Raw genomic sequence first — 27,809 nt, 5'->3', positions numbered from 1 at the left:
ATAACTAGTAGGGCATATAAAATATAGCATTTACAATAAGAATCAATCAAAGGAAGTCGGAAAAGATTGGAAAGAGACATTAGATAAGTGATTCACAAGGAAACAATGGGAGGGCATATGTTTGGCTCCCAAATAAGCAATAAAGTTTGGAAGATTCTGGATTTTTGCTTGGAAGTGTTTGCGTGTATATTTTTATACCACAAGCAGACTATAAAGATTGTTTCCTCAGGTAAATGGCAAACTTTGGAGTTGTGATGGGGAGGAAAGAGGTAACTGGAAACATATGCTTTTGGAATGTAATGAGTTGGTAGACTAAAAATTCCCCTACATAGTACTTTGTCAGAAATATTGAGTGAGCAAATGCATGTAACTAAGGGAAATAATGTTTTGAGCAGGGGTATATGATCTGAATTGCTTAGACATAGTCAGGCCTTGCTAAGTTTAATTGTGGTGGCTGCCGAGAAAACAATTACTAGAAAATGGAAATCATAATCTAAACCAACTGTATTCCAAGCAGTAAATACTTTAACAGAGATAAAAGAACTGGAAGTGTCATCTTTAGAAAGGGTAAGAGTAAGAGAAAAAAATGGAAATTGTTGGAAAAATGCATGCAGAATAATGTTTTGGAAGGGGAGAAATGAGGTTTAAGGGAAGGCAGGAATTGAATAGTTTATGTAATGTCAGATTAATGATAATTGCCCAGAAGAATATATATGATGTATAATATATGTAACTGTGAACATGTTAGTCTAGTTTATTTTCTTTTATATAAATGTAAGCTTACCTATGTTATACATGATAATTCAATAAAGGTGTTAAATATCAAAAAAATAAAAAGAATAAATCATTGGTAAAACACCTATAAAGAGTTACTTAACTAAATAAATTGGATTCTAATGGGGTAGAGGGAATACTGTGACATGTACACCTTCGTGTACACATCACAGTAATCATTTGGAATTCAGAACCAGCCTTAACATGGTGCTACATGTAGATGTGAAGCACCATGTATGGCTGGCTTTCCAGCCATGTTGTCGGCTAATGATACTGTCCAGGAGAAATGCATATGATAATCAGCCATATGCCCTCTCTCCCAGAACTTCCTCCAGTAAGGCATCTACCCACCAAGTGATTCAGGAAATTGTGTGAATGTGTGTATCAGCACAGCCAGCCTCACCATATTCATCTACTGTAAATTTAAGTACTACAAGGATCAGGGGTGGGGGGACAGATTAGCCACTAGGGATGATACAATTGTGCTTTAACGCTAACAGCAGTATGGCCATGAAGAGTAACATTAGACACCAGGCATATGATACTTTTGCTGTAATGGCACTTTTAACTTTTATGGGGATCAGGGGTGGTGGTAAACAATAGGCACCAATCATACAACACTTGTCCCTTAATGGCACTTTAACTTTTATGGGGATCAGGGGCAGTGGGAATCATTAGACACCAGGCATACTACACTTGTGCTGTAATGGCTTGTCAACTAGTATGAACATTGTGAGGTGAAGGAAAGCATTATCCATCAGGGAGTATTGTAAACTGTAGTTCCATAATGGCACGTACACTAATATGGGGATCAGGGACAACTCACGGACGGGTACAGTGTGTACAACTGTGTGTGTGTGTGTGTGTGTGTGTGTGTGTGTGTGTGTGTGTGTGTGTGTGTGTGTGTGTGTGTGTGTGTGTGTGTGTGTGTGTGTGTGTGTGTGTGTGTGTGTGTGTGTGTGTGTGTGTGTGTGTGTGTATGTGCCTTTGAATTTGCACTTGTGGGTGTGGGAGAGTGACTGAGAGGGATGCCTGTGAGCACACTATGCAGTCACAGCAGTTAACTACCATAACGTGCAGATCAGTAATGATTTGTGTATCACAGCAGTTGACTGGAATTCATTAACATGAAAATTTACAGATAAAGAGGTATTTCCTCATCACGGGTAGCATGTCTCTGAATCACAAAATACTATGGAGTAGGTACAGGGCCTTTTTAGCTCAAGCCATATGGCTTGTACAGGACCAATAATGAATCCCTGGGTAAATTAAAGGAAAACTCCACCCTACAACTAAAAAAAAACATTTTTTTTCACTCTACATTTGTTTCCTGACCTATTTTAACACCTCACAATCACTCGAAGCACTTTATTTGTAATTTAGCCTGTTTTCCACAACATGGCTACCAATGGGGCTTGATGTATCAACGAGATCTTGTACTCCCTCAACCCTTTCTCTTTCTCATAATACTTTGTATGACTCATGCCAGACATAAGGAAGTAACTTTGAATTCCCATGCCATTGACATATAATGACTGCTTCTTTTCTGTCTTTAATCACCCTCATTTATGTTTGGCTCAGACCTTGTTTTACACTATACCTAGAAGTTATCCAGCCACAGTCAGAAAAGTAACTAAATTGCAGGCCTATGTTCAGGGTTTTATTATCAATATGGTAATTAGTTGGCATGGTTGACTTCCCAGAGGGTACAATTATGCATTTCTTAGCATTGAGTTTAAGACCATGGCTTTAGTACCATTTATTAGTTAGAAACAGACCTTCTTGAAGAATGCTAGTCTCTGCAGGGGAGTCGATGATAATCCCCAGCTTGCAATCATCTGCGAATTTAGTCAGCCATAAACTGTCAGCATTTGCTTCCATTTCAGAGAAATAGATGCCAAAAAGGAGCAGGCCCAGTACTGAGCCTTGGGGGACTCAGTTAGTGACTGGCCTCTTGGTGGAGGTAGCCTCACCTATTTTGACCTCCAGAATCCTATCAGTGAGCCAGTTGTCTGTCCAGTGGGTGATAAAAAAGAGTTTATACCAAAATAAGTGTGCTTTGTGCGCTTGTCAATAAAGCCTGAGTGGAGTATTATATCAAAAGCCTTGGCCAGGTCGAGGTAAACTGTGTGCACACAGTCTTCATCCAATGCTTTTATGACTCTCTCAAAAATGCTCACCAGAATTAATAGGCATGACCTTTCTTTAGCAAAGCTGAACTGTCATGGGTCCAGCATTTGCAGGTCACCTATGTCCTCATTTATCATGCTCATGATGATTCTTTACATGGCCTTACATATAAGGTTGGTAAGACTTATGGGCTTGTAGTCACCTGGATCAGTGGTTGGACCTCCTTTGTGCAGGGGAATGAATGTAGCCATCTTCCATTCCTTGGGCACAAAACCTGCCTGAAGGCTTCAAATGAAAAGTGATTCAAGTGGACCAGAGAGGTCATGTTTAATGGTATTTATTAAACATTCCAATATGTTATCTGGGCCAATTGATGCAGTGTTGTTGGCCTTGGAAAGTGCATTGAGGACCTGTGCCCTAGTAATTATTGGGGGTGTTGTGTTATGTGGTATTTCCCTTCGACTATCGAGGAAGGAGTGGGGATTTGAGCTGAACCTGTCAGCCAAAAGGTTGCCAATGGCTTCCGGTTCTACATTGTTATTTCCTATACATGATTAAAAAAATTAACTAATATTACATGTCAGGCAATTTCCTATACAGGATTGTGCAAAATCAAACTAAAGCCATATCAGCCATGGTAAATACAACTTTAGCTTGTTGAGATGTCGCTAAGCGAAATACATGTCAGTTAAAGGATTACATTGTAATAGACAACACAGGTTTTGTTTACATGGGTAGCAACAGCATTGCATCCCATATGGGGAGCTTCACCCTCACATCTCCTTAATTAAACATAGTAAATCCACAATTGCGCAAGCTCCCACTTCCACTTAATTAAACATTTCAAATCCATAATGGCATAGTTAGGGAAAAGCAAAAATCATTTCTAAAAGGATTTATTTCTGCACCTGATCTGCAATGCTTTCCTGCAACTAACAGCAAAGTGCAGTCTGGTGCATAACATTGCCTAAGAATAAAAACATATCACAACTTAAAATCAAAGTAAAGCACTAACATCCTTCTCATACATTAACAGTAAATAGAAAACAAAGGATATCACTTAAAATAACTTTGCAGAATAAGTTTCTCTACTATAATGCAATACAGTACACTTGGCAAAACAACATGCTCTCTGTGCCATGTAGCAACATAATATAATGTTTCTGTTCCACAGACTTGGGTGGGGGGGCACACTTTCTGTGTAAAAGTATGGACAAACTCATAATAGAGCTTGAGCAGGATGACACAAGCAGAGGCGCCGGAAGCTGTTGAAGACTGGGGGGCAGAGGGTGACAAGGGCACTTAGTGATCTAAAAAGGGCAATTTTTTAAAACTATTTATTACCACAACATAGGTTCACTTGTAGGACATTTTAAGGTTTACATTTTTGTGCTTGAATTAACATTTCCTGATTGGTCTTACCCATCTCATGGCTGATAATTGTATATTAGCCCTAGTGAGAATAACTGTGATCATACCATAGATAATTTGAGGGGACATATGTAAGGGATGCAGCATTTAGGAACTGCCTCTATCCATTAGTAGCACGAGGGGCAATCCTGGAGTACATTTTCTATTACCCCTCCTTAGATCCAAGTTGCATTTGAATATGGACAGGGATGACCTTTGTTTTACTTGAATGGATAGTCTGTTCTGGATATATATCCATCTATCTACAGCATTCAGTTTAGATACCTGTACTGAGTACTTCTGATGCCATTTGACTTGATGTTTCAGTAGGTCCATTTGTATTAGGTTGGAGGATGCCTTGTACGCCAGACACATCAACTCTAAGCACTCTGTAGGATACTGAGTATAGTTATAAATCTTTGAGGTGGTCCATGCAAGACCTATTGTTTTGGGCTTGTATTCTTTTAGTAAGGTATCTCTGTGGGTATTCCAATTGTTGCATGGGGCTGGACAGATACATGCCAAAGCAGGCATTATACAAAATGATTGACCTAATGAGGGCTTTGTAAAGGGGGACAATAACATCTCTAGAGCTAGTCACAATCAATTTGTTTATAAGTTCTGCAATATAGAAAGATTTTCTTATGACTCTGGGCACACGTTGGTCAAAAGTTAGGTCACTGTACACGCAAGTTCCCAAATACCAAAGAACTGGGTCAGTTCTCAGAGTGCATTGTCAATTTGCCAGTTCCCTGGAGTAGATAACTTCCCAAAGGATACGATAATGTATTTCTTGGAGTTTTGTTTCAATTTATGATTCTGGCACCAGTTATTGTTTGGGACAAACCTTCCTACAAGATAGTTGAGTCATTTGGGGATTCAGTAACTGCTTCTAGCTTGCAGTCATCTCAAACTTAGTCAGTCAAAGCCCTTTGGTATTTCTTTTTACTTTTGAGATGTATATGCCAAATAGAAAAAGTCTCAGCACCGAACCCTGGGGGATACCATTGGTGACTGGTCTCTTCCCCTATTTTGATCTCCTGCATCCTTTGAGCAAGTATACATGTATACGTTCTTTAAATCATCTTCCTGGTTGTATTAACCTGATTGTATTAAATTGTATTCCTTATATAATACAACACCACTTGTTAGAATGTGTTTTAAATGTGTAGTTTGGAACAGTCATTTAGTAAACAATGAAACAAAATGTATGAACCAATAATGACAAAACTACCCATTTCAGAAATGTTCAACCATAAAAGACCACTAAGACTTTTCTTACTACATGCCACCAATATCAGTAAATATGCAAAATATCTGCAGAAGTAAGTCATCTAAACAAGTCCACATTAAAGGGATCTGTAACTAATGAAGAGGTTGCTGCTAGCAAACGACTTTATATTTCATTGTTTCATGTACAAATAAAATGCCTGTTGCCCTTGAAGACTAAATTGCCTATGCTACATTAAAAAATGATAAGCTAGTAATATTGCAATAGGGAATGGATGGCAAACTGATAACGGGTTCATAGTTTCTAAGTAACTCCTCCAAAGGAGGACATTTATAGGACTGCAGCATCCACTCCTATTAAAGTACAACACAGTACAGTATCAGTGATCCATCTGCATACTGTGGGAGTAGAACCCACAGCCTTCTGCATCAAAAGCAAGTATACTACCTGTTGTGCTACTAACAATGCAAGCAAATCTTCATCAGTAGCATTAAACTTCTCTTCCCTTGGAGCTCTTAGCTCCTTGTAAAATCCATTTGTTATCAACTGAATCTCTCAACTTCACAGCACAAGAAATCTGGAAAAAGCCAAAATTTATTTTGTGGGTCAAAGGCCCAAAACCAGGGACACATTTTAAATATTGCTTGTATAATCTGAGAAAGTTGCTAAAATCAAGTGTTTTGTGTTACCATGTGTTTCCTGAAAGATAGGAAGACTGAAACTTAAAGAGCTATCATTATTTAGTGAATTCAGTTCTCACCGATTTGCCAAAAAAACACAAATTTTAAGAGGAACAGACCAAAAGTATGAGCCTAATATTCTGTGAAAATCTGGACAGTGGAGAGCTATGGACTCAGCTCCCTGAATCACAAGTGGTGGTATGGGTGGAGAATTCAGGCTCTTGTTTGAGCCTGAGTAACACTAGCCACCAGGTATACCTAACTGGGGCATTCTACACACACACACACACACACACACACACACACACACACACACACACACACACACACAGCATAACTCCTGCAAGTAAAAGAACAAAATTCTCCTTACTGGCATGACTCTGGCAGCACCAATGGAACAGCGGCAGCATAACTCCTGTAACACAGAGCAATAAGAGAACAAGAACAGCTAGTTTAGTTAGTTTAACTTCTAAGTACAAATCCATGTTAGCTTGAAAACTCCACTTCATTCATTTTTCCCGACAGGTCTTGCAGCTCTAAAAGTGGGAAACTGGATCTATGGTTCCGGCACCAATCGACACAAGGGACCTCTTCTATGAGATACTGAATATTATTAAGTTTGTAAAGGGAAATCTTTCTTTATATTTTGTTGCATTCTTTGAAAAAGCCATAGCAGCACTTGATTAAGGGACTTCTTATCAGATTATGAGACCTGGAACTGACAAGGCACAAATACTTTTAAAATGTTATTGATTTGATTGATTTTGAGAAATTAGAGCTTAGTTTTCAAACTAAATAAAGAAATATTAATAAACATTTTTTTTTGCACGGTGGGCTTCACACCCTGATATGGAGGTTCCTTGAATTCCCTGGTATGTATTGGCTATGCTCTCCACACCTCTACTATCTTTGTATACTAACTCTGAGGTTACTTCTTCTTGGAGTAATGGAGATACTAAGACATGCCATAAACACAGACTTTGTATAAATCACACACGTTCTCTTAAGTGTCTTGCTACACAAAGAAGCCACAACCTTGCATGTGGTGTGCATCTCCCCAACATTTTCACTCAAGTGCCACAACCTACAACCAAACTTGTAGTATGTATGTATCTATGTATGTGTATATGTCTCTATATGTCTATATCTGTCTATATTTACACACACACACACACACACACACACACACACACACACACACACACACACACACACACACACACCATTTTCACTCACCAGTCCTCTTGCTGTTCTAAGTACTGCAATTACAGTCCTCAGAATTTCAGTAAGGACAGAATGATCTTAACTATCTTAACATTGCTAAGACATTTAGCAGAATTCATAATAAGGGAATAATTAAATTAAAGCAGCACATACCATTCCATGCACAATTAAATGGACAAAATATTGATTATGTAGAATGGAACAGGTCAAGCTAGGGTGATTACCACTGGAGTTGCACTTGGTTCTGCCCTGGTGCAACTTCTGTTTTGAATTATTCTTCTCAAACATGAGTGCTGGAAATAGACTCTGGTTGGCCAAGAAAAGATAACTACAAACCATATGCATTATTATTTCATAAAATAAGACTTTAAAGCTCTACAAGATACTCTCCAAAATTGTTGCAATAGTAATGAGTTCACCTGTAATGCCGGTAACTGCATCACGATAGCTGGAGAAAAAACATAGCATGATTACAGATTAAATGGCCAAATCATGGTTAGATAAGTATATTCTATAACCCAAGTAATTCTAAAGGTTCTATGTAGCAACTCCAAGAAGACCTCTAGATTCATTTATACTTCACTCTCAGACCAGTTACTGAATACAACGCAGCACTTGCAGCTTTGAAGAAGTCACATGAGACCACTCAAAAAGGTACAGGTTCTTATAAGGCAGGAAACAGGGCACAGGGCATATGTGTTCATAGGAGTGTACTAGAATAATGACCACAGTGGCCTTTATATGTCTAGCCACGCACCCTAAATGTAACCCACTTTAGTGTGCCTTAGGATATTTAAACTGGTGCATGTTAGTTTAGCATGATTTAATGGCGGTCTCTGTCCATCAGAGACATAGGTATCAGACCAGGGGTGAATTTCTGATTTCGCATCCACTTGTCCATTGATGAATATTGCAGCAGATTTGCCAAAGTTATGTAGAAAATCAGAGTAACTCAAAATATTCTCCATATGAATTTCATTGTAGAGCATCAGCCTAAATTTAGTGTCTCTCCTTTCAGTTTAATTTCAACCAAATGAGGTACTTGCAAAAATATCAGCAAAATGCATTCAAGCACATAATTTTACAATCACTTATTTGCAGAAAGACTGCTTTTTATAACATGGTGCTGTTGGCTTGTAATTCAAACTAGCCCACCTTGATTGTCTGTAGATATTCACTTTTGACCTGAAAAGCTTGAGCTCAACATCCAGCAGCATTAGCGTCTTACCTGCAACTTAACCCCACTGAAAGAACCAGGAAATCTGTAACAATTACACAGCTTTTGTGGAAGGCATAATACAATTTATACCCCATTATCACTGAAAGGGTCGATTGAGGGGTAGGTGTGAAAAAATGCACCCTTTGTAAAAATCCCATTTAGCTGCAAATGCCATTGCCAATATAGTCTCAAATCCTTATTTCAGATTTTTTTTTAACTTAACCATGGTGCTTCTTCAGGGTCCTAGTGATACCCCTCTTATAAAGAAGTTGTACTGAAATCAGTATAGTGCAAACCTCCCGACATGCAGTGCAAACCTCCCGACATGCTTGTTTGATAATAAAAATGTAAAAATCCTAAACAAGGCTATTTTTCTTCCACATGCCAGCTTTTTCTTCCCTTTCATTTTATTTCTGACTTGTTATGCACACTAAAGCTATATTAAAAAAAAAAAAAAGATGTGAAAGTACAAGTGTCAATGGGCGTGTTTAACGATCTTGCAGCAGCATACTTTTGATATTATGAACATACAACAGTTCAGTAGTGAATGTCATCAGTATATTCACAGAAGTATTGGCTTCACATTCTTTACAAACACACTTTCATGTAGTTGTTACATCTAGCTGTATTATACATGTCTTTTGTATAGTAGCTGGCAAAGGCACCACAATTCTGCAGAAAGAGAGTATCTTTCTGGCTTTCTGCAGCAAATCCTTAAATTGATGTCTGCATAACTGTCTTTGCCATTCTTTATTATATGACCAGAAAACTGGGACCAGACTTGGACTACTGGTGATGTCAAAAACATGCTAGATATTAGATGATGATGTTCATATTTATTTCCAAATCAACCAGTCCTTATAAATAGAAAGTCCAACTAAATCAAATGTAGGGGCAGAAAGCATGATTATACTTATGGTGACCGAAGTTTAACTAAAGGGACTAGCTGAAACGGGTCAGCCAGGGTGAAACTGACTAGCTAACTAAGTGGATGCCAGACAGCTCTCTCGTGTCAGGAAAAGGGTTAGGGTATGTGTGCCATGGTACTGATAAATGGACGAAAGGGAGCATGCCCTTTAAAAGTGTGTGTGTGTGTGTGTGTGTGTGTGTGTGTGTGTGTGTGTGTGTGTGTGTGTGTGTGTGTGTGTGTGTGTGCACGCGCACGTCCTGTACACATATATACATGCATACATATTTTTGCCAGGGAAGTACCACACCCAGGAAATACATGGGGGGGCAACTAGTGGTATATTTTTATGAAAACATCCCATCACTCCAGTGTCACCAGACACAGGTTATAGTTTCTGGTCATGAGTACTCAGTAAATATGAGAAGCTCTTGGAGTTAACTAAAAATGGATTTACAAAGGCAAAAGCTCGATATGAGTCCTGATTATAAGGGGAAGACAAATAAATCATTAAAATAAATAAATACATAATGAGTGCATAACATGGCCCTCACAAACTACATGCCATGGTATTTTTATTTCCCTTCATATGAGGAAGGAAATATGGTCATAATAGCCAAACAGATGCCCTGACAATTAAGAGTGGGTAGCACTACTGTCATCGAGTTATGTGAGTAAAACAGCTTTTATATGGATCTGTGTCCTCTGTGTACACAGATGCCAGTGAAAAAACATGAACATACATGGTAGTAATTTTACGGAGTTTATAGAATAGTAGAGTTATAGAACCAGGATCATAACATTAGATTTTCATCATACTGATCACTGTTACAGTAGCCTTAGTCATATGGGTTATATCCTGCCAAGGAAATAACAGACGGCCAGCTTCCAACGCTTTAGGGTATCTTCCACATGCCCAAACTGTCAGGCAGCCTTAGCTGAGCCATGTAAAAGACAAGTCTGGTTGCCAAGCCATTCAGAGCTTTACTAGCCCAGAAGAGTGCACTCATCCGAGGCTTTCAAAGATCAGCAATTGGCTTGTGCTGTTTCTTTGCTGGGTGGATAAGTTCTCTTTGGGGAAAACCCTTTCATTTAATAATTTTGCTTATTATTTATACTTTCCTCTTCAAGAAAAATATATTAAAGCTAAGAGTTTGTGTTTTAATGGACTGCCCCAAGACTGTACTGTACTTTTAAAACAGAAGCGTTCTTTTTCCTGTGAGTTTAAAAGTTGGTTAACTGAAATCCATTTTTTTCTGTGGAGAAATTGTGTTTATTTTCCTTTCTGGAGTTGGCATATTGTTTTAAAGTGCTTTTTACTGTGTTCATCTGAGAAAATACAACTTTTTATTTTTACCAACATTTGCTACTTGTCTTCCATGGGAAAGAGGCACCATTTTCATTCTGACCATGGAACCAGACACAAAAAGAAAAAGCTAAGCAAACAGCCTTTGTCAACACAATAAGCTAGCAGTTTGCCTCAGTGGCAGGTGGGTGACTTTGCTGCAGCCATTTGTTGTACCTCAGACCACTCATCTTTTAAGCCAAATCCTTCTAGTGTAGCACCTACAGCCACTGAGGATCGGAGGGTGGCCATGTCCTCTTCAGCCATTATGGTCCCCTCAGTGGCCAAGGGAGAGCCACTCTTGCCAGTCCTGGGAAAGGGAACAGAGAAGGCTTCCCTGTGTTGTCAGAATGGTGTGTCTATCCATAGAGAAGCTACTGTTGCCATTAAAAACATTGTTAGACACATTTTCCCTGTCAAAAAGAAGCAGAAACTAAGCAAGTAGAGCTACTCCTTCTAAAATTTCCATAGACAAGAGTAGTGTCTGGCTCTGACTTTAATACATGTAACTGATCCTTCTTGTAAGGTAGTTTCTGGTAAAAGAAAGAGAGACACTTCAGTTCCTGAAGAGATTCAAAATTGTGAATCATGACAGTAGGATGAAGAGAGAGATATAGGCTTTTCTCCTCAGATTTCTAATTCAAACTCGGAGGGGAGCTCAGTTTCTGTTTATCCCTGTGAAGGGTTCTCTTTCTCTCTATTTCCAGAATGTGCAAGTCTTTTCAGTGGGAGAACACTGATGTTTCTCACTCCCTCAGAAAATACTAAGAATTGTTACAAAAGGAATTTCCAGAATCTGCACCCATTCCTCCAGTTTTGTTTTTTCAAACACTTTTATTGAATTATCACTTATAGGCAAATTGCATTCATATAAAAGTAATCAAACTATATTAACATAACAAGCATTATACTTCACGTGTATTGCTATGTATCATATATCAGTTCTTGCATTTTATTTTAAACAAGAAACATCTTTATTAAACCTCCATCAGAGAATGTGTTACTGTCTTCAATATTCCAGGCAGTCAGCCAGCTGCTCCTAAAAAGGCAGATAGGATGTATAAAGTTCTTTTTTAATCTTCTAAGTTTTTATACACTATTCCCAAACCTGATCCAGCAGTTATAAGTTTAGTTAACCCTTCTGCTGGTAAACACTTTAATTCCAATCCTACTATTTCTGATAAGGATAGGAGGATTATTGATAAGTATGGGAAAAAAGTGTCTGCTTCTCCAACTTTAATTTTCAGAATTTTGAATCATCTGGCTCATATTTTAAGGTATCTCCTGACTAATTGTTAAAGTATGAGTGATGTTTTGTATGCAGTTTTTCTTTTCAGGAAAAATCTGATTTAAATAATTTGGTGCATTTTATTGCATATAGTGTGTGCATGACTCTTTTGATACTTCTTCAAGAACTAAGTCCACTGGTGCTGTTTTGAGGAGGTTTGCATGGCTGCATATAGAGATTTCGTTTTTGGCCTCTCTGCTGCAGAGGTGATAAAAAATGTGATGAAAGGGTTAAGCTGATACAGGGAATCTTTAAGATTTTCAGCCTTCCTTTTTCAAAGTTTCCATGGAATTCTGTAACTGCTCATCCAGTTTTGGTAAGAAAAACAAAAAATAAACAGTCTCAGCAAATGCAGGTAAACAGGCATTTTGGCAAGAGGGTTCCAAGAAGAATTCTAAAAACTCATAAAATCAGCATGACTATTTAAGAGACTTTGCCCCCCCCACACACACACACACACCCTGGCACCCCATTTTGTCTTCCTGAAAGTCTGAATCTCCACTTATCTCTTTAGCAACAGATAGTTTCAGACAAATGGGTTCTGAAGATTATTCATCAAGGTTATACATGGCAATGGGAGAAAATTCCTCCTTTTCAGGGGGTAATTCCTCATCCTCCAGCCCGGACTGTTTCTTTCCACCTGTCCTTCAACACATGCTGTCCCAAGGAATGATAGAACCAGCTCCTCCTTCCCAGATGAGAAAGGGGTTTTATTCAGGGATGTTTTTAAGTGGCAAAGAAAGAAAGAAAATTCTTGAAGACCAGTTCTAGATCTTTCTTTCCAAAACCCGTCAGTGCCTAAATTCAAAATTATGTCACTTCACAACCTATCACTTCTTCTTCATTAAAGTTTCCTGATTAACATTAGATTTAAAAGATGTTTATCATCACATCCCTATTCATCCAGATTTCAAGTGTTTCCTAAGGTTCTGTGTGTCTGGATCATATTATCAGTTCACTGCCTTACTCTTTGGGCTATCCACTAAAGTATCAAGTTATAGTTATAGTTCATTGTAGGTTACAGGGTATCCACATTTCCCATATTTAGATGACTTGCTTATCTTTCAAAGTGTCAGGAATCTCTATCTCTCTCTCTTGGGTGAGTGATCTTATTCACAAGCGTAGACTCCAAAAGAACATTCAAACATCCCTCTTGACTCCTTCTCACAGGATTGTGTTTCTGGGATGTTAACTAGAAACTGCAGTTCAAAAAAGCACAGATCTATATCTAGATCTATTTCTAGGGTTTTCCACTCAGACTTGGGTCACTATCAGGGGGATACCTCAGGAGTTTGTATCTCCTGGCTTCTATGATTCTCATGATACCCCTGATATGCACTGACACCAATCACCTTCAGTTGACTGCCTTGATGGTAGGGTCTTAATTCCTTTTAGGCACCTCTTTAAGCAGCATGTGGAGCAGATACTGACAGAGGCGGGAAAACCTGCTACTAGAAAATGATATATATTGGCAAATGGAAAAGGTTTTCTAGTCAGTGCTAACAGCATAACCAGCTTCCATTCAAGTCCATTTATTCTCTGACTTAACAATATTTGTGTGAGTTACTGTCCTATGGCCTTTCTTACTCTTTTGTCAAGGTTCATTTATTGCACATGAATCCTCCTGTTTCAATGCGTTCTCATGTCAAAATGGTTTTGAAACACGTTTTGCATAAGAGACCTCCAAGAAAACAAGTGGCCCCTCCTTGGGATCTTACTTTTGTGTTAGGGATGCTAACACTTCCTCCATTTGAACCAGCTAACTTGGCTGACTTATGGTTCTTAAAATGGAAAACAGTTTTACTTATTTTTCTGACCTCTGTAAGAAGAGTATCTGAGATGTAAGCTCTTGTGGTTAGTCAGCCCTAACTCATGCTCCAGAAGGAAAGGGTTTCTTTAAGAACTAATCTTTCTTTTATGCCCAAAGTGGTCTCCAAGTGTACTTTAAGCTAAACTGTCCACCTCCTTGTTTTCCTTCCTGAACCCAAAAATGAGGGAGAAATGATGGTCCATACCTTGGATGTCCACAGATAACTCAGGTTACAGGTATTATCTTGACAGAAATAAATCTTTCAGATCTTTGGATCAATTGTTCATTTATTGTGAAGGTAAGACGGGACAAAATGTGTCACAACAGGCTGTTTCAAAATAGTTGTCTAAGGCTAATACCTTTTATTATACTCTATACAAAAAAAAATATTCCAGGCAGAGTGAAGGCCCACCCTGTCAGGGCTTTGGCTTCATCTGTGGCTTTTTGGAAAAGGTTGGATTCTAGAAGTATTCTCGAAACAGTAACTTTAGCCTCTGTAAATACTTTTACAATGTACTATGAGCTTGACTCTTTCTCTAGGTCTTGTTCAGGTTTTGCAAGGACCATTCTCCAGGGGTTTCTGGACTCTTCTTCCATCTCCCAAATGTAGTAAGCTAGGGTAATCTACCCATATAGCTAAGGCAAATGCAGCAGTGAACAGTATGATGAATGTAGTGCAGTTGTGTAAGTAAACTTACCATAACAGTAGGTGTTTGAATGATCACTGTTGCAGTAGGCACTTGCTCCTTCCATCTCCCTTATTTTTTGGTATGTTGTTTATGCCAGAGTGTGGTTATTTGTTTTTGTTATTCCTAGCATTTTCCTTTAGGCTTAGCCTTCCTCGGTCTGTTGGCAGGAAAGCTCTGAATGACTTTGTGCCCACACTTATCTTTTAATCAGCTTAACTCGAAATGCCTGATAGTTTGGGTGAGTGGAAGGTGCTCTGAAGATTTGGAAGCTGAATGGCTGTTTTATCCTTAGCAGGATATAACCCATAAAGCTAAGACTACTGCAGCAGTGATCATTCGGGCTTTTATTTACACAACTAAACTTTCCAATCATATTTTTACATATCACAGAACACATTGTTGTATTGGGGTGTTTTAATACATTCTACAAGGGTGTGGTATGTTGGAGGTTTATTCATGTATCATTGTTAAGTCGCTAGGCTGCACTAATATTGGCAAAGAGCATGGGTAAATTGCAGATATCCCACTACTTATCATGGTTGGGGTGATAAAATCCCTCGTTTAACTCTGCATATAAATACACTGATTAACACAATCTTGTATATATATATATATATATATATATATATATATATATATATATATATATATATATATATATATATATATATATATATATATAAATTTTTTTTTCTTTTCAGGAAAAATCTGATTTAAATAATTTGGTGCATTTTATTGCATATAGTGTGTGCATGACTCTTTTGATACTTCTTCAAGAACTAGGTCCACTGGTGCTGTTTTGAGGAGGTTTGCATGGCTGCATATAGAGATTTCGTTTTTGGCCTCTCTGCTGCAGAGGTGATAAAAAATGTGATGAAAGGGTTAAGCTGATACAGGGAATCTTTAAGATTTTCAGCCTTCCTTTTTCAAAGTTTCCATGGAATTCTGTAACTGCTCATCCAATTTTGGTAAGAAAAACAAAAAATAAACAGTCTCAGCAAATGCAGGTAAACAGGCATTTTGGCAAGAGGGTTCCAAGAAGAATTCTAAAAACTCATAAAATCAGCATGACTATTTAAGAGACTTTGCCCCCCCCCCCACACCCTGGCACCCCATTTTGTCTTCCTGAAAGTCTGAATCTCCACTTATCTCTTTAGCAACAGATAGTTTCAGACAAATGGGTTCTGAAGATTATTCATCAAGGTTATAGATGGCAATGGGAGAAAATTCTTCCTTTTCAGGGGGTAATTCCTCATCCCCCAGCCCGGACTGTTTTTTTCCACCTGTCCTTCAACACATGCTGTCCCAAGGAATGATAGAACCAGCTCCTCCTTCCCAGGTGAGAAAGGGGTTTTATTCAGGGATGTTTTTAAGTGGCAAAGAAAGAAAGAAAATTCTTGAAGACCAGTTCTAGATCTTTCTTTCCAAAACCCGTCAGTGCCTAAATTCAAAATTATGTCACTTCACAACCTATCACTTCTTCTTCATTAAAGTTTCCTGATTAACATTAGATTTAAAAGATGTTTATCATCACATCCCTATTCATCCAGATTTCAAATGTTTCCTAAGGTTCTGTGTGTCTGGATCACATTATCAGTTCACTGCCTTACTCTTTGGGCTATCCACTAAAGTATCAAGTTCTAGTTATAGTTCATTGTAGGTTACAGGGTATCCACATTTCCCATATTTAGATGACTTGCTTATCTTTCAAAGTGTCAGGAATCTCTATCTCTCTCTCTTGGGTGAGTGATCTTATTCACAAACGTGGACTCTAAAAGAACATTCAAACATCCCTCTTGACTCCTTCTCACAGGATTGTGTTTCTGGGATGTTAACTAGAAACTGCAGTTCAGAAAAGCACAGATCTATATCTAGATCTATTTCTAGGGTTTTCCACTCAGACTTGGGTCACTATCAGGGGGATACCTCAGGAGTTTGTGTCTCCTGGCTTCTATGATTCTCATGATACCCCTGATATGCACTGACACCAATCACCTTCAGTTGACTGCCTTGATGGTAGGGTCTTAATTCCTTTTAGGCACCTCTTTAAGCAGCATGTGGAGCAGATACTGACAGAGGCGGGAAAACCTGCTACTAGAAAATGATATATATTGGCAAATGGAAAAGGTTTTCTAGTCAGTGCTAACAGCATAACCAGCTTCCATTCAAGTCCATTTATTCTCTGATTTAACAATATTTGTGTGAGTTACTGTCCTATGGCCTTTCTTACTCTTTTGTCAAGGTTCATTTATTGCACATGAATCCTCCTGCTTCAATGCGTTCTCATGTCAAAATGGTTTTGAAACACGTTTTGCATAAGAGACCACCAAGAAAACAAGTGGCCCCTCCTTGGGATCTTACTTTTGTGTTAGGGATGCTAACACTTCCTCCATTTGAACCAGCTAACTTGGCTGACTTATGGTTCTTAAAATGGAAAACAGTTTTACTTATTTTTCTGACCTCTGTAAGAAGAGTATCTGAGATGTAAGCTCTTGTGGTTAGTCAGCCCTAACTCATGCTCCAGAAGGAAAGGGTTTCTTTAAGAACTAATCTTTCTTTTATGCCCAAAGTGGTCTCCAAGTGTACTTTAAGCTAAACTGTCCACCTCCTTGTTTTCCTTCCTGAACCCAAAAATGAGGGAGAAATGATGGTCCATACCTTGGATGTCCACAGATAACTCAGGTTACAGGTATTATCTTGACAGAAATAAATCTTTCAGATCTTTGGATCAATTGTTCATTTATTGTGAAGGTAAGACGGGACAAAATGTGTCACAACAGGCTGTTTCAAAATAGTTGTCTAAGGCTAATACCTTTTATTATACTCTATACAAAAAAAACTATTCCAGGCAGAGTGAAGGCCCACCCTGTCAGGGCTTTGGCTTCATCTGTGGCTTTTTGGAAAAGGTTGGATTCTAGAAGTATTCTCGAAACAGTAACTTTAGCCTCTGTAAATACTTTTACAATGTACTATGAGCTTGACTCTTTCTCTAGGTCTTGTTCAGGTTTTGCAAGGACCATTCTCCAGGGGTTTCTGGACTCTTCTTCCACCTCCCAAATGTAGTAAGCTAGGGTAATCTACCCATATAGCTAAGGCAAATGCAGCAGTGAACAGTATGATGAATGTAGTACAGTTGTGTAAGTAAACTTACCATAACAGTAGGTGTTTGAATGATCACTGTTGCAGTAGGCACTTGCTCCTTCCATCTCCCTTATTTTTTGGTATGTTGTTTATGCCAGAGTGTGGTTATTTGTTTTTTGTTATTCCTAGCATTTTCCTTTAGGGCGTAGCCTTCCTCGGTCTGTTGGCAGGAAAGCTCTGAATGACTTTGTGCCCACACTTGTCTTTTAATCAGCTTAACTCGAAATGCCTGATAGTTTGGGTGAGTGGAAGGTGCTCTGAAGATTTGGAAGCTGAATGGCTGTTTTATCCTTAGCAGGATATAACCCATAAAGCTAAGACTACTGCAGCAGTGATCATTCGGGCTTTTATTTACACAACTAAACTTTCCAATCATATTTTTACATATCACAGAACACATTGTTGTATTGGGGTGTTTTAATACATTCTACAAGGGTGTGGTATGTTGGAGGTTTATTCATGTATCATTGTTAAGCCGCTAGGCTGCACTAATATTGGCAAAGAGCATGGGTAAATTGCAGATATCCCACTACTTATCATGGTTGGGGTGATAAAATCCCTACGTTTAACTCTGCATATAAATACACTGATTAACACAATCTTGTATATATATATATATATATATATATATATATATATATATATATATATATATATATATATATATATATATATATATATATATAAATTTTTTTTTTTTTTTTTTGGTCTTACATTTTGTGTTTGAATAGAGTTTCTAGGGAAATAGATGTGAAAAATGAAAAACTATGGTACATAAAGATATCCTGTAACATTTGTCATTTTCCTGATACAGATTTTGTTTTGTAAACTGACAATTTTCTGACTGAAGCAGAACAATTTGTAAAAAGGATAGCCAGGATAAAGTTAAATTAAAAATCTGTTTGCTTCAGTGAATTCACTTCATGTTCATTGCAAAGTGAAAACAATGTGGCTACATTTTGTAGCCTAAATGATCAAACACCTGAATCAGTGAAAGCAAGTGAAGCTAACACAGTCAGAGACAGACAGAGAGAGAGAGAGAGAGAGAGAGAGAGAGGGACATGGTTTTTCTGAATTCTGTTTGCTGTTTGCATAAATGTTTATGATTACAGAGGAAACTGGTGTTTCCAAATCAGGGAAAACAGGCTTCTCTTAAGAGGTCCAGTTAAATTCACAAGGAATAGACTCCAGCAAAATGTAAACAGACTTTGTCATATCTGATGCCAACTGCTGCAGTTTTCCGTATCAGTTCTACATGACTTCTTCTCATGATGAACCTTGAAGGGCTGGAGATGATTGGTGTTCTGGTTATTATCATCGCTGTGGTGAAAGTGTTAGAAGAATTTGGACTACTTGAAGTCGGGAATGAAGGTAGGACTTTAACCAAACAAGGAAATAACATAATGCAGTGCAAACTAAAGCAGATAGTTTTAGGTGGCATGTTAGAGTAAAGCAACTGTGTGCATGAAAAAAGTATGAATGCTGTGCCATGCAATACCAAAGGAAATAAACACATAAAATGGATGCTTGATCATAGTCTCAAAACTGAGCTGAGATGTGAAATTAGTGAACCCCATTGAAAAGTATATAAATAAAGGGGGAATACCAATCTTTTTTCATAATATATGTTTAGTTAATTTTGACAACTGTTGCTTAGTTGTTCATTGTGATGTATGCAGGAACAGAATGCAAAAATAAATCTGTTAAAGTCTTTTTTAGGGAATATTAGTGACAAGCAGATACATTACACAAGTAGAGAGAGTACTGAAACATACGCACAGGCAAGTAGATAGACTATCAGACATAGAGGAAGAAAGAAAGATGTGCATATAGATGGATGGATAGACAGACAACAGGCAGATAAAATATTGATGCTTAAATACTGCAGCTAAGTTCTTTCTCTCCATTTTAGCACTGTTAAGGCAAAAGACAAACAAAAAAGCATATTTGCTGTAAAATTCATTGTGTGACTTTTTGTGCAAGAAACTGTTATTTTTAAAGAAAAGACAAAGTAAAATCATGTGAGGTTTCCAAAACAGAAAACGTAACACTCCAATATACTTTGACTTTTTATTACTATAAAATTTCTGTGGAAGTTGTTTTAGGTCTGACACCAAATGAATGAGTTCATAGCAGATTCAGTCATACTAAATAGTACCAGATCCACTCATATTAGATACTATTTCTGAGATTAATAGGTTTGGTTAATAGTTTTAGACAGACACACAAACAATATGTGTTGCCCTTTTCTATTTTTTAAATACAAGCTAATATTACGAAGCTGAATTGTAAAGCATTAAGCTTTGAAGTTTAAATGACAGGTATTCATATTTCCTAATGTATTGCATTTTTGGCTAAAAATAATATAGTATCAATGTTTCTTTTCTTTTCTAATTTCGGGACAATAATAATGTTCATATTTTTAAATGCCTTCTGTGGCAACTCCTGCTATGAACAATTTAAATGCCTAAATGTTGTCTATAATATTTTCCTGTTCAAGAAATTTGTTAATGTAAATCAACACAAAGGTAAAAAGTAACTTGTGAACCATTACCTTTGACAACTGCTAATAGCAACTATCCTTAATGATCTGTGTGTGTGTGTGTGTGTGTGTGTGTGTGTGTGTGTGTGTGTGTGTGTGTGTGTGTGTGTGTGTGTGTGTATAAAACAAGCACGTGTGCACACACACATATGCAAGCATTCACACATACATATAATCATAAAATTATATCAGCAATACAGCTCTGATTGAATGTGTTTTTTTTTTCGGCTAGCACAAACAGCTGGTTTAATTTCCTCTGCTGATTTCTGAGCTCAGATTCAAATCTAGTACCAACAGAGAATCTGTAATTAAACAAGGCTGCTGATTTTCTTGCTGGAAATTTAATATTTATACAGCATCCTCAACGGCAGCTATAAAAAGATGTCACACAAAATTAGGAAGAAGCTGGTTGTTATTCTGTGTGGGTATATTAGAAACATGAGATACAATCTGTGTAAGACATAGGCACTGTATCTTTGACCTTGCTCTTCTTTCGATGGCAACCTATTAACAGATGGTTCAAAGTATCTTTTCAGTAAAGGCCATTTCAAGATCTTTCGATTGCAGAACTAGAAATTGTTGGCTTTCTCAGTAGCTCAAGTTAAAGCAAAGTATAAGACATTATGTCTGGCTGTCATGATCTGAATAGCACTGTAGTTAATAAGACTTTTCTGCTACCTGTATCATATGTTTGTACTTTCTTTGCATATCTATGCATTGTGAAGTTTTTCAATTTGCTCACAGCATTCACATCTGAACAGGATGCATATATATTTTCCAGAATTTAAGTATTATAAATCTTGTGATAAGATCTCATACTTGGATCAAACGCCTTTAAATAACTTGTGTATAGGGCAGAGTTCTGACCAGTGTACCTTTCTCAAACAGTATGTATCTAATTCTGAGGGAGGAGGAGGAGTTTGAGGTTGCAGGTCTCTGTTCCTGCATATTAATTAGGGCTCCAGCCAAAAATTCTGATTTACTTCACGCCATGCAACTTAACTCCTCTATTCAGACATACAAAGAGAAGTAATTACATTTGTAAGTAGTCTCTCCTAGGCTAACACTGCAGACACAACAGAGTACTGCAGGAGAGAAACTGCTGGATAAGCAATGAAATAGTACAAACTTTCGTTACCTCGGTGCTTACCATTTACCAGATCTACGTGATTTAACATCATTTTCAGAAGTGTAGGGTGACATAGTGGTATAATGATTAGCATTGCTGCCTCAGACCACTTGTTTCTGTGGTTCATTCTTAGCTAATGCACCTCAAGTGGGGTCTTTGCACTTATTTCCCATATCCAATTGAGTTTTTACATAGGAATCTGATTTCATCCCATATCCCATTAATAAAAGCAAAGATGGTTACTATAAAAACCTCAGGAAAAACACAAGGATCCGACCTAGATATCCACATCCCACCCCACCCCCATTAAGCAAACCACTGTAAAAAATTTCTCCAAAACCAACTTCATGCTTCTTAAGACAGAAGTGGTGAACTTCATGACACCCATGCAGATGGACAATACAGTTACAACTGCTGAGTCCTACACAAATGCACTCTATAAGCACTTACACGAGTGCATGGATCGTGCTATCCCAAACAGAACCAAGATGCTATCCTCCAAAAAAAGGAAGCCAATCTGGTGGTCCCCTGCCATAAACAAACTCTTCAACAGAAGGAAGAAACTGTTGCAAAAGACAGTAAAATCCCATGAGTGGAGGAGCTCCCTAGTCAGCCTCAGTAAAAAGATGAGATCCCTTATAAGATCCTCCAAAGCTAGCTACAAAAACAAAGTCACCACTGATTCTAAGAACAACCACAAAGCATTCTATAGCTATTTCAAGAATCTCAATGGCAACACCCAGATCTGCTGTTAGTTACAGCACAACAGCAGAAAATTACAGAACCAACTGATATTGCCAACATCCTGGCAGATAGGTTCAGTGCTAACTTTACCCCTTTCTCACCCCCCTAAAGGGCCCATATCTATACAGGAAGAATGCAGAGTCTTTGCAATCACAACTACTCAGGTAAAAGCTGCACTCTCTAAAGCCAAAAACACAGCATCCACGGGACTGGCCAACATCCCAGGCTGTGTTTTACATGAACTTCAGAACAAACTGGCTACCCACCTAAGCACCATGTTCAATCACAGCCTCATGTCAGGCTTTGTGCCCACTGAATGGTGCACAGCAACAGTTATCCCACTCCACAAAGGGGGAGCCACCATCGATCCTGGGAACTATCACCCTATTAGCCTGATGAGTCATATCATCATGGAACTCATAAACAAAGACATTGGTAAACTCCAAACTCTGGACCCCACCCAGTTCAGGTTTGTGAAAGGCAGATCATGCCTCCTGAACCTCATCAACTTCTTTGAGGCAGTCAGCAAAGCCGTAGATGAGGGTAAGGTGGTTCACACAGCCTATCTTGACCTTGCCAAGGCTTTTGACACCATCCCCCATTCTGGAAATATAGCTAAACTCACTAAACTAGGTATAAATCCCTATGTTACAAGATGGGTTGCCAACTGGCTCACTGACAGAACCCACACTATAAAAGTTGCAGACTCCAAATCTGACTTCAAACCAGTAACAAGTGGAGTACTACATGGTCCAGTCCTGGGACCTTTCCTGTTTGGTATCTACTTCTCTGAAGTACAGGCTAACACAGAAGGCCTTTGGTTAAAAAAGTAAACAGATGACTGCAAACTAGGAGCCATAGTCGAGTCCCCAAATGATGTGGACATCCTACAAAAGGGCATTATTGAGACATATGCCTGGTGTCAGAGCCATGGCCTCAAGCTCAATGCCAAAAAGGGTATTGTCATCACCTTTGGTAAAAACTCTGTACCCATGAACTACCACATAGGCGGCAGTTTACTTAACGCCGAATGTGTGATAAGAGACCTTGGGACCCAGGTGGACAGTAGTCTCTCCTTTGGTAATCTTATTGCCACAGTGGTCGGGAAATCCTTCTGTGTGGCACACCTCATCATAAAAGGGTTCTCATCCAGGAAAAAAGAGGTCATTGTTCTCCTCTACTCAACACTCATTAGACCCATTATAGAGTACAACGCCCCTTTTGGAATGTACCTCACAAGACATCTGCAGCAGGTGGAAAGGCCACAGAAGTACCTCACAAAGAGGATTACTGGCCTCAAACAGATGCCCTACACTCACCATCTCAAAAAACTCCAGCTTTACTCTGTAGCATATCGCCTACTCCGAGGTGATCTTTGCCTAACATATAAAGTTATGTCAAACCAAGAACTGTTGGACATGCTACACCTAAAGAAATCCCAATCCCTCCAAGCTACACACTCTAGGGACCTAAACCTTGTCACCACAATAAACAGGACATGCTGGAGGGATAGATTCCTGTCCCAGAGACTTCCCATACTCTGGAACAAGCTACCCATCTATGTCAAGCAAAGTTCCTCATTAGCACTCTTCAAAAAAATCTTGATGAGTGGATGGGAAATAGGAAATACACCCGAGGATCATTTCTGTAGCTCTGCTCGACAGGGGCACAGGAAAATAACTTTCTTGGGTGGCGTAAGCCAGGGAACTTTGTTGCCTAGGCTTACTTAGGCTCTTGGGCCAATAGCCTAGTACCTACCTATGAACCTATGAACAAATTAAAACCGTGTGCTGTAACACTCTTATACTAACCTAAAAATTCAGAAATAATGTCAATGTTTTGTCAAATAGTAAAATATGCAATACTAGCAAATACCAAAAACACTTACTGATGTAGTGCAAAGATTGCAGCATAAAATTTGTAACCCCATACAACCTCACGTCATCATCTTTGCAGATACACCCCCCCCCCATGCACACACTATTTGCCTACCTAGACTACCCACACCTTTGCTTCAAACCAATAAAAGAAAAACAAATCAAAGACAGGCTCAGCAATATTCATGAAAATAAAGTTAGTAGCATGTATTTTATGCACCCTCTCTTTCTAAGACTTCAAAGACAACTCACAGCTGCCCCTCTAACATAGCTATGGCCTCTCTCTGTCTCTCTCTTACAACTAATATCATTCCAAATTTTTTAACCATAATACTGTAGTACATCTCCTGAAGGTGTTCTAGCCAAAATCAGCTGAAGTGTACTGCTTCACTGCCAACCTGTACTGTCTAGCTAAAATAAAGCTTATATGACAGGTACAGTCATTCCCCTGCCTAAAAAATTACCTTCCACAGACCCAGGTAATTACAGACCCATAGGTGTGACCAGCCTCATGTGCAAAGCCATGCAAAGATTTATCATGGAATTAATCAATCAGGACAAAGGGAACTTCCAAACACTGGAGCCATCTCAGTTTGGATTCATCAACGGCAGGTCTTGACTACTCAAGCTGGCGGATTATTTTGAAAAGGTCCCCCAAGCAGTGAATGAAGGCAATACCCGTACCTCAACCTGGCAAAGCTTTTGACACAATTCCCCACTCAGGCATAGTAGAAAAGCAAAATAAACTGACAATAAACCCCTATGTCACCCACTGGATTGCCAGCTGGCTCACAGGTAGGACTCAGATAATCAAAACAGGGGAAGTTACTTCCACATAGAGACCGCTCACCAGTGGAACTGGGACCTCTCTTGTTTGGCATCTACTTTTCTGAAGTAAAAGCCAATACCAAAGTGCTTTGGCTGACTAAGTTTGAAGATGATAGCAAGCCAGGAGCAGTAATTGAATCCCCAAATGACTTAGGCATCCTGCAGGAAGGTTTGTCCCAAATAAATAGCTGGTGTCAAAATCATGGTCTGAAACTAAATGCCAAAAAATGTATTATTGTAGCCTTTGGGAAGTCATCTGCTCCAAGGAACTACCAAATTGACAATGTGCCCCTAAGAGTTGTCCCAGTTGTTTGTGATTTGGGAACTTATGTGGAGAGTGACCTTACTTTTGACCAACATGTGTCTATTGTTGTAAGAAAGTCCTTCTATATTGACAGCTTTTAAACAAAGGGATTGTGTCTAGATCTAGGGATGGTCATTGCCCCCCTTTACTCAGCCCTCATTAAGTCAGTCATTGAGTATAATGCCCACTTTAGCATGTATATGTCCATGCAGATACAACAATTAGAATGCCTAGACAGATACCTCACTAAAAGGATGCAAAGCCTAAACAACATATCTTTCATGGACTGACTCAAAGCCCTATCACTATACTCGGTATCCTACAGACTGTTAGAGGTAATGTGTCTGGTATATAAGGCATACTCCGACCTCTTACTGATGGATTTAGTGCACATCAGCAAGTCAGACAATATCAGAAATACTCAGTCTAGGGATCTAAACCTCTTCTGCAACATCAACAGATGCTTTGGAGGGACAGGTATATTACACAGAGGATACTGCTGTTGTGGAATAAACTATCCATCCAGATAAAACAAAGTTCATCCCTGTCCATTTTCAAGTGCAACTTAGATCTGTGGATGGGAAGCAAAAAATTTACCCCCCTGGACTGTCCCCATAATACTAATGGACAGAAGCAGCTCCTAAAGGTTTTATGCTATGCATGAGGCCCTCAAACTATCTATGGAATGATTCCAGTTATTCTCATTAAGGGTAGTATATAATTATCAGCCAATAGATGGGTATGGCTAATCTTCAACCAAATGGGATAGGTTAATTCAAGCACAAAACAGGGAAACTGGCTTGGATAAAATGGCCCTTAAGGGCAGCTAGCCTAGTACTTACCTGTGAACCTATAAAATAAATCATTTAAATCTGGCTAACAGGTACTCACACTAATTTAGAAATGCATTAGGTGTCTTCCTGCACTAATCTAAATAAAATAAAATTTGTAAAATAATAAATAGCCTTGCCGTAACATGTAATTGCTAGAAAAGTTCACCCAGACATTGCCACAACTTGCTGTGAGAGAAAAGTTAGTTTTTTTTTTTTTTCTGTATTGTATTTTGTGTCACTTTATTGCCTTCTATGGTGCCTTTTTAGGCAATGCCAACCTAAAAGCACTTTTGACATAGCAAATCAAAACCAAGAAAATCTAAAGGTGTTATTTCTCAGTGCTAGAAGTCTAAACAAAAAACACAACTCTCTAGAAGCTCTCTTTACCTTAGAGAATGCTGACGTCTGTGCAATCACTGAGACATGGTTTAAAGATGTGGACAGCACACCAATAGTGCAGGGTCGTAATACCTCCCACGCATTTAGACCAGCTACTACACAGTGACTAAAGGTGGAGGTTTTCGATTTATATAAAAAATAAGTATACCTCAAGGCTGGTCAAACAGAACAATGCATTTGAGCTTCATCGTGTTCAAATCACCACAGGAAAAATCCAATACTATTTCCTAGCAAGCTATAGGTCCCCCTCTATGACCCAGGAAACCCATGCCATGTATTTAAAATTATTGGAAACACTCACAATCCAACCCAATACCATATTCATGGGCCACTTTAATTACCCAACTATTAACTGGGAATCATATATGACACCAACTATACAGGCACAGAGATTCCTGGATTTTGTAAACGCAGACACCCTGGACCAGATTGTCAATACACCAACAAGGGGTACAACCATACTGGATCTGGTCCTCACTAATATGGGAGGGTGCTGCACACTCCATAGTGTAATGTATTCTCTAGTAAGGTCAGACCACAAAATGGTCTCCTTTGAAGTAAAAACAAAACCTGGAGCCCCAGCTAACCCTGGAATATTCAGGAACTACTCTATGGTACTCTTCCTATTAGTGATAACCTGGCAAGATTCCAAGCTCTCATAAACCCTGAGAACACTGCTGCCTATGCAGAAGTGTTCACAGAAACTTTATACAAGCATGTTAATAGCTGCATAGAGGCAGCTGTATCTACCAGGAAGAAGTACAGAACTAACTCAACAAACAAGCTCCCCTGGTAGAATTACAACATCAGTAGGCTGTATAACAGAAAGAAGAAAATCATGTTAAAAATTAGGAAGTGCAGCACCCAGCCACATAAAAGTTATCTCACCAAACTAAACAATCAACTTCCAGGCCTCCCAGGCCAAGGACAACCACAATGCATTATTTAGCTACAACCTCAAAGGCAATACATCATTGTGTGCAGAGCTCATTTTTATGGAGCCACCTGTACTGAGCCAGAAGATATAGCAACCCTACTGGCTAACAAGTTCAGCTCCAAGTTTACTCCTCTCTTCCCATCAACCTTCCCTCAGGAAATACCATAAAATATAACTTCCTGTGCTATCTTAATGCTTGCTCTAAGTCCAAGAACACTGCATCAGTGGGCCTACACAATATCCCAGGATGCAATCTAAATAACATGAAATATGATGTCTCAGGTCCTCTGTAATTGCGATTTAACTTTATCCTCCAAACAGGCTTAGTGTCTTATGAATAGAGAATAGCAACAGTCGTCCCTCTGTAC

At 38.7% G+C, this 27,809-nt stretch overlaps 1 protein-coding gene across 2 annotated transcripts in view; it reads left to right on the top strand.

The window, feature by feature from the left end:
• LOC122800061 (Kv channel-interacting protein 1) overlaps positions 1-27,809 on the top strand; it is a 1,177,177-nt gene that overhangs the window by 103,237 nt on the left and 1,046,131 nt on the right. Inside the window, exon 1 of one of the 2 annotated variants that reach the window (XM_044069552.1) lies at positions 19,107-19,219. The exons of the other annotated variant lie outside the window; for it this stretch is intronic. Coding sequence (XP_043925487.1) covers positions 19,117-19,219 — 103 coding nt within the window. The 5' untranslated portion in view covers positions 19,107-19,116. Of the gene's footprint in view, positions 1-19,106; positions 19,220-27,809 lie in introns of those variants that run through there. 2 annotated transcript variants of the gene reach the window in all.

The sequence above is a fragment of the Protopterus annectens genome, chromosome 4.part0 (genome assembly GCF_019279795.1).
Source record: "Protopterus annectens isolate FY-2018-M chromosome 4.part0, PAN1.0, whole genome shotgun sequence".
NCBI lineage: Eukaryota > Metazoa > Chordata > Ceratodontiformes > Protopteridae > Protopterus > Protopterus annectens.
Note: the sequence above shows the minus strand (reverse complement) of the source record. Positions and strands in the feature narration are given on the sequence as shown.